Source organism: Chenopodium quinoa, unplaced genomic scaffold (assembly GCF_001683475.1).
Source record: "Chenopodium quinoa cultivar QQ74 unplaced genomic scaffold, ASM168347v1, whole genome shotgun sequence".
Taxonomy (NCBI): domain Eukaryota; kingdom Viridiplantae; phylum Streptophyta; class Magnoliopsida; order Caryophyllales; family Amaranthaceae; genus Chenopodium; species Chenopodium quinoa.
In genome coordinates, this window is record NW_018745410.1 from 893,654 (window position 1) to 907,984 (window position 14,331).

The following is a 14,331-nucleotide window of genomic DNA, read 5'->3' on the forward strand; positions in this document are numbered from 1 at the left end:
TTTACTAAACTGGGTCCGGTTTGAGCCTTATATACGGCCCAATGATCTAGGGGGGGCCTAATATGATTTATCATTCCTAATGCAATTAGGAATGGTTTTAATCTTCTAGAATCTTCTAGAAGGTTCTTTTCATTCCTATTCAATTAGCATTGATAAATTGACTTTTGACTTTTCAGAGTTTTAATTAAAATCAAATAGCATTTTTGAGGAAATTATATGATTTTATCCTCCAGTACGGCAAATTTATCTGATTTTCGAAAACGCGTTGAAAATAGGCTTGGCGCCTGGCTTTGGCGCCTCGCGCTAGCCATTAGCGCCTCGCGCCAGTGTTGGTGCCTAGCACCAGTTAGCCAGGGTTTGCGCCAACTCTGTTTTTTGTGCGTCAGACTCTGTTTTGTTTATTTTATCTTTTTGGCTGATTTTCTCTATAAATATCGTATTAAAAACACTGTTTTCAATCATCTACATTCATCAACAATTAGTTTTCATTCGCAATCATTATTTCTTTAGTATTCTCTTAATCATTCATCTTTTTCTTCTAAACTTTGTTTTTAAATACAAAATTCCGCATTCGCAAGATCTAGAAACACCTAGCCATATTCGAAGTTGCCTTCGCCCTAGACGTGAAAGGTTTTAATTTCTGAGGGTTTGGTCCCAAATCTCTCTTTCAATTATTTAATTTGATTGTTTTGTTTATTATTTTCCTTGAAGTTAACTAACGTGTGTATTTTGTTATTAGAAAGAGGTACGAAGCATCAAAGTAAGTACTTTAATGGTTCATGACCTTATGGAGTTGACGATCTCTTGGATCGTTAAGGGGTGTAACCTTCATCCTATGAACGGTTTACAAGTTCCTAAAAAAACTTATTGGCGACTCTTTTGCTCTATCTTCTTCCCTTTTGGACGCCACCGTACTTTAGTGTATGATCACAGTGGAGTTCAAGCTAGTGGGATTAAAGCTTGAATTATTCCCTACAGTAACACTACTGAATCTGTTAAATTATTATTACTTAATATACTTTGTAAGATTGAATAAAGTCACGTGAATTCCAGTTGAAATTGTCTCAACTAGTGATTTTAGAAAATTAAATTTTTATTAATGTTCGCTAACTAGTCAGTAATACAAATAGTAAAAGATTTGCATTAGCAAAATAGGATATTAAAGAGACAGAGGATAACTAAATTCTCTCTCAAGGGTGACAAACATTAGTTGGATTATTCATAAACAGAATTTGCATCAAACCTGCAGAATTCAGATACTGATAGCTAATATATACAGGAGATTTACACTGTTCTAGTTTTTTTATCATCTCAAGGAACAGCTGCAAGTATGCTATCTGCCTCGGATTCCTGAATCTTCTGGGAACAGGAACTGAGGTAGAGATGCTATCCTTGGAAGATGGAGAAGAAGCTCGCCAACTGAATCCTTCCTTGACATGCTTGGTTCCTGTTGGAAATCATTTCCTAGTCCAGCCTCACTTCCCACTGCAAGAATAGTCTTTGTAGTTCGATTTTCACACAGTTGTTCGGCAACCAAATCCTTCCTTGAAGAGCTAGTTTCCTGTTGAAAATTGCCTAAACCAGTCTTGCTTGCTTCTGCAAGAACAGTCTTTGCAGTTTGATTTTCACACAGTTGTTTGGCAGCTTGGGTGTTTCCCACAGCCAGATCTCGCACACTCTCTAAGCTGATCTGTGCATTTTGAACTCCTGCATCATCCATTTGCAGAAGGCAGCAAAGGGAGTTAACTTTTGACATGATACGCTTTTCATCGGAATTTGTTAAAGTTTGGGAGTCATTTAGCAGATACTGAGTGATCTCGTCAAGAATTTCCCACTTTTGAGGTTCATTGATGGAAAGACTAGGATTGTCAGATCTAATCTGCTCTGAGATACAGTCACCAATATGGTTTACAAGATCACCTACTGACATGGATGGATTAAGACCAGGAAGTTTGATCTGGTTCAGAAGTTGGAGTCTATCAGCATCGTTATACTTGCTGCTGACATCTCCTTCCATCACGCGCATATCTGTAGCATTATTTAAATTCATGAGGTTATTCATTACTGTAAGCAATACTTCATAATAGGCAATAGCAAAACTAACTACTGCAATACCACCCCTCAATGGCAAAATGTGCTCCTGCCTGAAGGCTCAGAAATAAGGTGTACTTGTCTAGATAATTATGGGCCAAGGCATTGATTGTGCTAGATCATAAGGAATTGAGCCTAAGCCGATTTGCAGAGGTGCAAACAACACAAACTGGCCATTTGAGGGCTGTTACTATAAGATTCAATCACAAATAGAAGAAATAAACAGATATAAAATGTTCTTCACACAAAATCTGCCAATCTCAGGTTTCAAATTCTAAAGAAAAATATTTGAAAGCAAAATGACTGATAGAGCTGCTTCATAAATCAGGTGGGTTTTCGGTTGGCAGTAAGAAAAATCATCACCCATCTGTAGCTTGAACTACCACCCAGTAATTTTAGTTAACATCTAACATTGTTGAGATTATTAAGTAGGAAATGGCTTGTAATGTAAGGAACCCCATTAATGGAGACACCGACATCCCTCATGACCAACCAGATAGTAGCTGTTCAAGTTAAGGAAGAAAGAGAAGGTCCTAGCCCCCAGGCCATCACGAGAAACATTACCCTACCTAAAGGTATGGTTGGTATAATCAAAACTAGTATCTAAGCATACAAGTATATGAAAATTAGACAGTAAAAGATGGTCCATGTCAGTCCATGTCAGTTCAAATACCTGGAACAAACTGAGAATTTCTGTTTGAGTTCTGTATAGGTGAGCCAATATAGTTCTTGTTCTCAATATCTGAAGAGGATAGCCCAGAAACTGAAACTCCATCCCTGATGCCCGAATAACTAAATGTCCTTTCAGTCTTCAATTCAAAACTATGTGCAGGGTTACTGTGATCACCAAAAATGGAAGCCCTTGGTTGAAAATATGGAGTATCTAATTCTATCTGTGGCTGTTGACTTAGGAAGCTGAGACGAGGATCACATTGTATAAGTTTTTGAAAATGCTTTCCTAAAGTGCCCTGGGGAAACTGTAGAAAATGTTGCCTGCAACAAAAAATGAAGCTATCAGGATGCCATTCAATAAATTCAAACCATTAACATCCCCTACTTATAAGATGGTATCAGAACACCATTCAGAATTGTATCATGTAGATTCAAAAACTATATACGTGTAATTTGAATCAGTAGTCTTAGCAAAATAGCATAAGCCAGCCACACTATAGCCACTCTGGCCCATGGGCTATCTTAAGCCACAGGATCCTATCACGGATATCACCCATAATTGCAAGAACACGTAGCTATATAACAAGGTCCATCTATATTATGAGAACGCCATGACATTGAAACAGTCTAGTCAATCCTGTATTCTGTTTATATTACCGAGGTAGAGCACATGACTCAAAATACTAGCAGCTGATAATTAGTTATGGTCATCAGGTCAAGTGATGTAGCAATAGTGCAGAGGGTTCATCCAATGAACGGATGGTCCAGTGCAGGAATCTTAGCATAATTCTGAAAGCATGAAATCAATCAGTAAGCCGACAGCCCAGCAGTGGGCTATAAGGAAGGAGAAAATAACCCGCTTTCAGAAAAGCAGCAATCCTCAGGTAAATTTCTAAGCCATATCTTAATCAAGAGGCCATTCTTTGATTAGGACACGGCCAATCTATGACAGCTGAAGTAAGAATGCAAATCCACATGAAAACCCCTGTTATAGAGTTCGTAAAGTTTTTCTTTATAATTTCATATTTTCATAACATGACCTGATGAAGGAAAAATTGCAATAAGTAGTCCAAAGTTGTCAGTTTTACCATTAATGAATGTTCAGGGGGATATTCTAGGCAATCAACCAACTCCTATTGTCTTTTTCAGGATTACTAGATCACTATAACTTAAAGGCTATAAATTACTTGTACATAACAGTGGAGTAACGTCTAATAACACAAAAGCAGATCTTAACAATTTAAATGAAAATTTGTATAATATTTAAAAAAAAAAAAAATCCAAAAGCTGATAATAACTTCAATTTACAAATACATGACACAGATGGCAGATTCAGTCTCACCGAATTATTCCTTTAAAAGGAATTCTGAAAATAAATTCGATTGTCTTAACTTTACTCGGCGATTGAATTTATTTCCAGAACAGTGTTGTACAAGAACAGTATAAAGAACAATGTCAATTGAAGTTATTAACTCCAAAGTAACATGTTTATTCATTTAGCAATAGAAAATAGAATCATGGCTTGTTATAGATGTCAGTAATTTGTAGGCTGTTCTTCAGATATTCGGTAATCAACAATCATACTTACACACATAAATTAGGTGCAGCCAGCGACAAAATGAGAAAGAAACCAAATTCCAAATTGAAACAAAAACTCAATCAACTAAAACAATCAATAAGGCTTTGGCAATTGTACCTATGGAGTGAAGCCTGCCCGGTAGTAAAATCTGTTGTCGCCTGCCACAAAGTGTGCTTCCTTGGTTGTGGATTAATTTCTCTGAAGAACAGAGGTTGTCGCGAAAGCTGAACAGAACATAACACCTTCAATCATGACACCATTACAACAAACAACAATATACATTGAACCAACATATTTACTCATAACATACAAGTATACAACTATCTTACCACAACATCTAGTGTTCCAGGTTCATTATCAGGGTAGTTTGCCTTGATAGCCATGATGTCAGACCACTGAATTTCAATCTTATTCTTAAGTCCACCATCCAGAACTTCCCATACAAGCTTGTGCTTAGCAAAATAACACTTTGCCACTAAATCGCCTTCGTACCTTGACTTGTACTGCAATGAAAATACATAGCACATTTTCCTAAATATACTCTACACCACAAAAGGATACCACACACATACAAGTATACAACATTCATTTTCAAACTATACCCAAAGTTTTAACATTAAGAGCCTTAGTAGTTAGTACATATCATAGCATATGACAAACCAAATGCATTAACACCAGATCATATTTACAAGTATAAAGTTCAAAATTTTACCAATAATCATTATGTCAAATAAAAAAAGGAAAATTAATTTATAAACAAACAATAAGAAGTTAAATTAAATAACACCAATTAACACGTAATTTTGTCATAATTTTCGAAATCATAATATACTAGGTTATCTCGTGCGATGCACGGTTAGAATTAATTTATGTCAAATAAATAAGGAAAATTAATTTATAAACAAACATTAAGAAGTTAAATTAAATAACACCAATTAACACGTAATTTTGTCATAATTTTCGAAATCAGAATATAGTAGGTTATCCTATCCCGTGCGATGCACGGTTAGAATTAATTTTTTTTGTAATTTATGTTATGTTGCATTACATTGTATATAAATATTAAAATTAGATATAAAAATAATTTATATTTAAGGATATATATGAACCATATTAATAACAATAAATAATTGAAATAGTCGAAAGAAAATTATTTAAGGATGCATATTAATAAAATCTGAAAAAAAAAAAAAAAAAAAAAAAAAAAAAAAAAAACAGTATACAATTAACACAAATGTCATCAATATTATTATTTTAGCTTCCAACAATTAATCGTTTGTATAGTAGTCTATAGAAGCAATTAACACAGTATACAATTAACACAAATGTCAACAATATTATTATTTGTATAGTAGTCAAAATAAATAGTAGTATAACAATTTTCTAATCAATAAAAATAGAGTAGTTAGTTCAGCTTTAAAAAAAAATAAAGATGATGTTATTAAAGCATCTAGGCGGAATTTTTTTTTATGAGAAACGACGTGTATAATTTTAGAAAAAAATGATGTTAACATGTTTTATTTGTTTTATTTTAGTATTAGTGAATAGATAGATTCGGAAATACATTTAAACTTCATATTCCGTCCATCCCAAATTTGGTGGCCAATTTCGTTTTTATGATTAAACTTTAAAAACTTTGACCAAATTTTCTCATTATATAACTTTTTCATAAGTAAAAAAACATAGTCGTATAAGATAGGAGTATTAGATTTGTATATTGGTCAAATGTACGTATTGGCGTATTGAAGACCAATTTATTATAGTTCACACATATCCGTGTTAAGTTCAACTATGTATATCAAACATTAATTACACTGATTAATGTGTAATTAAAACATACAAACCGGCAATTATCCAAATTAAAAAAATGAAGTACCTCCCAAGAGCCAATTTTAAGCAAAGTAGCAGGAAAATTGGAAGCCTTAAGCTTATTATCAGCAGCAGAAGAAGCACCCTTTTCTTTTCTAGCAAGTGTTTTTGCTAAGGAAGCACTCTTTTCCTGAGACAATTTCATATGGATCAAATCCAAAAATGATGGACTCTTTTTTAGCTTTAATCCCAATGGACTTGGCTCTTCTAATGGATTATACTCCAATACCCCATCATTCTTTTCCTGAAAATCCAACCAAACACACCCTTCCTGAAAAAACTAGCTTCTTTTCATATATTTGCAACCATTTGATATTCACACTTTATGTTAAATGGTTATCAAATAATGTGATACGGAGGTAGTATAAAATAAATTAAAATTTATAAGAAAAATTGACGAACCTTATTGAATGAATCAAATTTGGGTCGTTTGGAGAAAAACCCATGTGAATTTTCACCAGAATCATCGAATTCTGCCTTGACTTTGACCTTTTTCCGGCATGATTTTTCCGGTGAAGAGAATTCTTCGACGGAATCCATGATTCTATGAACCATTTTTTTGAAACTCGAAGAGAGAGAATCAGAGACTCTGAGTTAACTCGGTGAGAAAGTGAGATGGAGTATTTTGATTTTGGTAGTGAGACAAAAACGTCAATTACAGCTATTCAACTCTATCCTATATAGGCTAGAGCACGAGTGTGGCGCGTGGAGTGACGTGGTACTGTTGAGTGTGCCACGTGTGATAGATGTGGTACTATGTACCTGGCTGTTGTTGTTCAAAGAAGGGAGATTACGGAATAGCCCTTTTGTCATTTACGGTAGCTAGATTATAAGAGTTGTGACTTCGGGTAAACGGGTCGGGTTTAAGTCGGGTTAGTGTGAGTCGGGTCATCTCGGGTCGGGTCAATATAGATTAATGTCATAACATATTTGGGTTGGATCATGCTTGAGTCGGGTCACGTCGAGTCATACATCTTATCGGGTTTAGGTCGGGTTAGTAAAAGGTCGGGGTACATTCGGGTCGGGTAAAAAATAGGTCGGGTTAAATCCGGGTCATTACGGGTTTAAACAAGTTAGGGTCATTCTCGGGTTCGATTCGGGTTCGATTCAAGTCAATTATTTACGGGTTATAATAAGGTCGGGTCATTTTTGGGTTGTAGTCGAGTTCGGTTCAAGTCAATACTTTGTGAGTTATAATCAAGTCGAGTCATTTTCAAGCCGGGTCATTCTCGGGTTCGAGTCGGGTTCGGTTCAAGTCTATAATTTGTGGAAAACATGTTTCGTCTTTGAAATTCGTCCCTATAAACATGTTGTGAAACTAACCTCTTAAAATTCAAAGTGAAATATTGAAGAAATAGAGTTAGGATTCAATTTTCGTTCCAATACCAACATGAGATAACGACCTATGCAAATTAATTAAATAACAAGTTGAGTTGAATTTGGGTCGGGTCAATAAGAAGTCGGGTTGATTCGGGTCAGGTTTGTAACGTGCCGTGTTGAAATTTGAGTCGGGTTTGTAGCAGGTCGAGTTAAATTCGGGTCGGGTTAGGAACAAATCGGGTTGAATTCGGTCGGGTTAGGAACAAATCGGGTTGTATTCGGATCGGGTTAGGAACAAGTCGGGTTGTATTCGGATTTTGACGGGTTAAAACGGGTTTGGGTCAATTTCGGTTCAGGTCGGGTTCGGTTCAGGTCAATAATTTACGGGTTACATTAGGTCGGTCGTCTCTAGGTCGGTTAATGTTCGGGGTCGGGTCTCAAATATTCGGGTCTAAAGTTGATTTCAGGCCGGGTTCGGGTCACCATTTTTTTCGGGTTCAATGGGTCGATTAATAGGTCGTTTTAGGGTCGGTATCTCGGGTCGGGCCAGCTTTTGGCTCTATATGTCCGTCCGAATAAAAGTTAATTGGATAATCTATGTGAGGATGAAGCTAATAAGTATATTATATATATATATGTATATATATATATATATATATATATATATAAGATTTGAAGAGTAAAGTTGACAAACTAGTCTTAATTTATAATTTTGCTTAATTTATTTTACTCGCAAAATTTTTAATTTTTGTGTCTATTAATATACTATCAGTAAAATAAAAGTTATGGAAAAATATAAAAAATAAATAAATAATTAACACCATAATTAGACTCTAACCCACCAAAACTTATCAAAGTAGATACTTCCTTCCCTCAAAAAAATAAATAAATAAATAAATAAATAAATAAATAAAATACTTCCTAATGTAAATTATTGTAAACTCATATTTCCTACGTCCCTATACTAGATTTCTAACATTTATTCTGAAATCTAGGGAGTAGTATATAAGTCGAAGTGTATGTTACAAAAAAATGAAATTACAAAAGGTGCAGTGGTCGTTAATGGCGGCTGGAATTGTCTTATATGGATGTAAGAGAGTCTAATGGGATGAGCTGGAAGGGTAGATAGGACACGTCAGCAATATTTGGAAGTATATGGGAGTTCACATTCACATTCTCGTGGCTGTTGTTGTTGTGGATAAAAACGTGGGGTCCAGATTCTTGAAGGTTCTTCATTGCAATTGCGAATTTGCGAGTGTGATGCGTGTGAGGCCGAAAGCTACGCTTCGCATCTAACCAACTTCTCTTATTGGTTCTAATTTTACACGTGGTTTATTCTAACAATTTATGTTTATATTTTTTAAAAGTTGAAATATTTATAGATTATTTGGTCGGAGAAGATTTGGATAAGGTTTACAACTTTCCAAAAGGCAATACTCCCTCGGTTTTTTTTTTTTTTTTTACATCACCTTTTTTTTTATACTACATAATTTTTTTTTTAATTGCATCACACTATATTTGGTAACTTTATACGGAGTATTATATTTTATCATTTCTCACTCTTATTTTAAACTCCACTCAACTTATTTTATTACTTCTCTCTTTTCCACTAAAATAATAAAAATCCTAGATATAAGCTCGTGCGATGCACAGTTCTAGTAAATATTTTTATTAATTTAAGATTTTTTTATATGAAGATCATTCAATATTTGGATAAAATTCCTAATATCATTAGATAATTTTTTTAAAAAAAAATTTTAACACTAAAGTTATCTTTTGTAGGTTTATTTATTTTACGTGACGCTTGAATTTAAAATTCCAAACCTTATTCTTTAATTTTGCTTAGGTGACAATTTAATTTTTTAATAAAAAATAAATGACAAATCATTTTATTTATTGGTTAAAATAAGTCCTTTGCAAATGCGTTTTCTTATATAATCGTTCTCTTTCAAAATGTTAGTCTCATCTAGAATATTTTAACTATTAAAAAAATTAAAAATTTCTCTCTATATATAAGGAAAAACATAGTGATATGAGATTTAGTTTTATTCGTTTCGATGAGTACATTATTAATATCTAACTTTTATAATATTTGATAGGGAGAGATTAAAGATATTTACGATCAAAGATTTACATCCATATATGTAAAAAAGATAATTATTAGTTTTTTAAATAGTTAAATTTTAATTGTTCATTATTCGTTATTTTTACCTAGATGGCAAAATTCTTAAATATTATTCGTCACTTTTTCTTAGAAGGCGAGTGAATTTTTTAATTCTAAAATAAATTATTAATCTAAAATTTCATTGGTCAAAATAATACCTTTTCTTATTTGGCGCACCGAATGCTCCAAAAAAATGCCTACTTTATTTATATATATTATATATATTTATTCTGCCTCACATACTTTCTATTGCATGATCCCCATCTTACAATAATTTATTCACCCACCAACAATATTATATTATTTTCCTAAAACTTTGTGCAATCCTAGATGATGCAGATAAAAAAAACGGAGGGAGTATTCTCCTTTTTTTTTTGTTTTTTTTAAGAGAGAGTCTACTGTACATGACTAATACCGCTATGTATTATAAATGCTATGGATCTGTTTTTATGCTATTAGCTATTCTATTGATGCTTTGTATTATTATTATTATTATTATTATTATTATTATTATTATTATTATTATTATTATTATTATTATATATGACCAAGTTATAATGAGAATCAATTCTATAATAGGAACTAAGAACTAATTAGGGTCGTTAGTTCTACCTCGAATGCGCGCTAGATGAGTGACTCAGATTAATTCATTCACTAGTTTTTGGCAGCGTGCAATGCACGGATTTATAAAGTAAGATTTTTTAATAATTATAGTCAATTGACATTAAATAGAGTTAATTGAAATAAAATGACTTATATAATAATTTTTTTTTCAAATTTAAATTTATTAATGTCTATCTTTTAAATTCTTAAATTAATATGTGTTGCATAAATAAAATTTATTAAAAGAATTTAAATATTTTTATAGAATTTTTTAAGGAAAATACATGAATATCATTTTGGAGGGAAAATTTTTCACAAAATTATTTGAAGTGTCCCCTTTGGTGATTACTTTAGTATATAGTATAGACTTCCCAACCATGTAGCGCACTTTCTTTTCTTTCTCTCTCCTCAAGCATTTTCTCTCTCCTCCATAGCAACGTGTGCCTGTGAATCTCCATTGAAGCGGTTTTCAAGCTTTTTCTACTCCAATGAAGCAGCTGTTAGAAGATATGCAAATTAAACGGAAACACTTATCTCAATGTTGTGTAGACCAATTGACAATAGCCGCGTCGTGGAGAACCACTGACCTAAAAGACGATTCCGCGCTACCTCCCGGTGCAGTAGACTAGAAGCGGTCGCCCTCCAGGATAAGCACGGCGCCGGATTTTATGTGCACTCACAAACCCGACTGGAACCCAGAATACTTGCCCTAAAAACAAATAGAAAGAATTCGTGTTTAGATATATATACTTTCGGAGGTGAATAAGGTTTATTTATAAGGCAATGGAGGGAGTAAAAACAACCAACAATTAAGGGGAAAATGGTCATCAATCAAGTAGTGTAACATCCACCCATTAATCCCCAATAAGAGCTAGCTTTTATCAACATTAAAAGGGATAGCGGCTAGTCTTTTTGTGACAACATTAATCAGCAATAATGCCTATTAAATTAGCAATAAGAGGAAGCTAAAATTAAGGAATTCCAATAGCCAGTAAATCCCAACAGTCAAAAGAATAAGCACCGTAACTCCTTTTTTTTTTTTTTTACTTCAAGAACTTCCAAGAATCCCCCATAGGTTCGAAGAAGTAAAAAGAAAGAAAGAAAGAAAAATGAATCCTGGGCAAAACAAAACAATTACATAAGTGTCAATGTCTCGCGACTTGAATTAACACATAGTGGACATCAAGCTATGATCTCTCACCTACCAAGTGACTTTCGTCTTGAACTCAATAGGGAGTTAGGGACCCGTCACTTTGAGCCACACAATTGAACATGTATAATATTCTGAAATTCCGCGAATAAAGATGACGCATTATACTAGCCATACGTCCAGCCTGGATGCTCATAGGTGCTCTAGAGTATAAGCCCACGAAATACTCATAGGAAGCGGCCACACTTCCACACCTAAGTAGGTGAACTCCATCAAGTGTGAGCTATAACACACCTCCAAAATATGGATATGGGTTCATTAAGAGCCGTATGCTTAACCTCCTTCTCATTTGTAGCTAAGCACAAACAAACATCTAGAGATGGACAAATAAAATAAAAATGTGCTTCCGAATTATTACATAATGTTCCCCTTTGAACTCATGGTGAGTAGGAGTTCACTATTTCACAATTCATACCACGGGCTTTAGCCCCATCTCTTCCGATGTTTCCAAAACTAGTTTTTTTTCATAGGCCTTTAGTTAACAGATCCGTAACATTTCTTTTAGACTTAATTCAGTCTAGTGATATCACCCCATTCAACAAATCATCTTTGACATCAACCTTATAGGCATGGTTCAATCAAAAGTAACCATGATTTGCAAATCTCAACGAATTCCCCTTCAATGGGATATTTGCAAACACATTTGCTCATAAGAGCCATATACTCTTGATCATCTTGCCTCATTACCTGTCAATTCAAGAGCAATAAATTTAGATTATTCCAAAACAAACATAGAAAAACAAGGTTGCTTTGCACAATTTCCAAAACATAGCTCCACCACTAATTAGTGGTGCAAACATAACCACTTGAGTTTGAAATCATTGTCGAACATCAAGACCTCATGGAAACTTCTTGCAATAGTGCAAACTCTTATCTTTTGTACTTTTCAAGTACTTATGCATCCTTCTCAAAACTATCTAATGATCATTGCTCGAGTTAAGAGTATACTTGCTTAATCTACTTACATAAAAAGCATTGTCAGATTAAGCATAGTTCCCAAGAAACATAAGACTACTAAACGGACACAAACTTCTCCCATATAATTAATAAATTCAAAAAACTTATCTGAGCAATGACTCATCCAAATCACAAGTTTAGCCTTAAAAACTTTCAGCAAAACTCAAATGTATTAACAACAAAATCCATAAAAGAAATATCAAGCATTACAATCCTAAGGAAAAGATACACATAGTTAGACATAACATAACTCATAATCAAGGACTTCTTCCATGAAAACAATCACTCATGATATTCCACTAATTTAAAGTTAATACTCTAAAGACATATAGATACCAAAACAAACTTGTAAGGAAAACCAAAACAAACTTGTAAGGAAAACTCAATCATAAACCATCTTTAGCTCAATTAACCACTTTTAGGCTTTGCATTAAACAATATAAAATTCTAACATTAATGTCACTCATTCCTACTAGATTCAAGTAATCCAGCTTGGATATCCAACCACTTGAAACATAGTAATAATACACATATATGCTCAAAGACAATTTATTCACTAAAGAATCAATTAGGATATGCAATTTATCAAGCAAAAACTAAGCAAGACTTTAAGTCCAACACCGATTCTTTATTACTTCCCCCACATTAGACAACAAAGTCCGATTCAAAACCCTTACCAATGCACCCACATTCTCAATGAATGAAATATTTGGATATAAAAACCTCCTTCCAAAAATCACATGGGGTCTTTATTAACATAGATTTCTTATAAAGAAAACGCATAAGTTTATATAACATGAACCCCCACATGAAAGGACAAGGTTCAAATACCAAAATAGAGCATAAACAAATACATGGTTGGGAAAAAAAATACAACTATGTCATAACACTGGGTATAATAATATATAAAGTGGACAAGAGCAGAGATATTTGAAACATTGAATCAATCAAAGATAATAATTCAACAACACCTCAAAATATTAACTCCCAAGCCACCATATAAAATTCAAGGCATTTACAAATTACTCATGCTTTATTCATAAGAATTATAACACAATAAAGAGTCATAGACGGTAACATTAAACCATCATAAAATATTGGAAAATCGTAGTCAATTCCCAAAATACTTTACTCGAAAATTCTCCAAAGAAAAAGTCATATAATCTCCTTAAGAAAAATTATCACATAATTTCCCTTCACAAAACTTAACAGATTTAAGAATTATAAATTCTACACTTACATGTTAAACCGAGAATAAAGTAATGAAATCAATTGAGTTATGAATAAAGCTTCTCAATACGTGTATTGCATATCATGGATTCAAGAAATTGACATAATACATCTCAACTCCATGCTCAACACATACATCAATCATGATAAAAGTAGTACACGGAGTACATACATGCACCTCAAAAATATGTTAAAAAAAACATTGCTCAAAGCATTCTACTGAATAACAAGTTAATCCACAAAATGTAGAACCAACAAATTAAAGGTAACTGATTATATGCAATATAATGTCATACTTATAAAATATTGACATTATAACTTTTACTTGCTATTAATCATTCAACAAATAATTGATTGACAAACTCAACATTCTTTGTCAAACCACAAAAGCATATATTTGTTAAGATGATTACTAGGAATTAAACCAAATGATAAACATAATAACATGAGACTTGGTTTAGAATGAACCTCCCTTGAATTAAATCAAGTAATATGTGTGAGACCTCTATGAGATGCCCAACCGTCCTCGTTGTAAATAAGGGCCTCAAGATATCATCATAACTCACTAATCTGAGCAGCTAGTGAGAATTCAACCGTTGAAAAATAAGCCTCATGTGCCCCAAACATACTCCCAAA

The 14,331-nt window shown here is 33.3% G+C and overlaps 1 protein-coding gene across 2 annotated transcripts; it reads right to left on the reverse strand.

Moving 5' to 3' along the window:
- Window positions 1–1,118: 1,118 nt before the first annotated feature.
- Window positions 1,119–6,858, reverse strand: LOC110713110. Of its 2 annotated transcripts, none has more exons than XM_021891570.1 (6): window positions 6,614–6,858; window positions 6,219–6,455; window positions 4,672–4,845; window positions 4,460–4,566; window positions 2,765–3,084; window positions 1,119–2,028 (listed from the first exon to the last, which is right to left on the reverse strand). In XM_021891570.1, exons 1-6 carry the CDS (start codon window positions 6,764–6,766, stop codon window positions 1,334–1,336), a joined length of 1,686 nt encoding a protein of 561 aa, XP_021747262.1. In that variant the 5' UTR covers window positions 6,767–6,858; the 3' UTR covers window positions 1,119–1,333. The 2 variants fall into 2 exon arrangements, with proteins under 2 accessions (XP_021747262.1, XP_021747261.1); XM_021891569.1 differs by having other exon boundaries at window positions 6,219–6,482.
- Between the last annotated feature and the right edge of the window lie 7,473 nt (window positions 6,859–14,331).

Excerpts from the sequence above, each read along its gene's own strand:
- LOC110713110 (XM_021891569.1), bottom strand. The coding sequence starts at position 6,766 with ATGGTTCATAGAATCATGGATTCCGTCGAAGAATTCTCTTCACCGGAA. Across the intron at positions 6,483-6,613 it reads AATTTGATTCATTCAATAAG|GAAGGGTGTGTTTGGTTGGA; the intron begins GTTCGTCAATTT and ends TAGTTTTTTCAG. Across the intron at positions 4,567-4,671 it reads CTGGAACACTAGATGTTGTG|CTTTCGCGACAACCTCTGTT; the intron begins GTAAGATAGTTG and ends TGTTCTGTTCAG.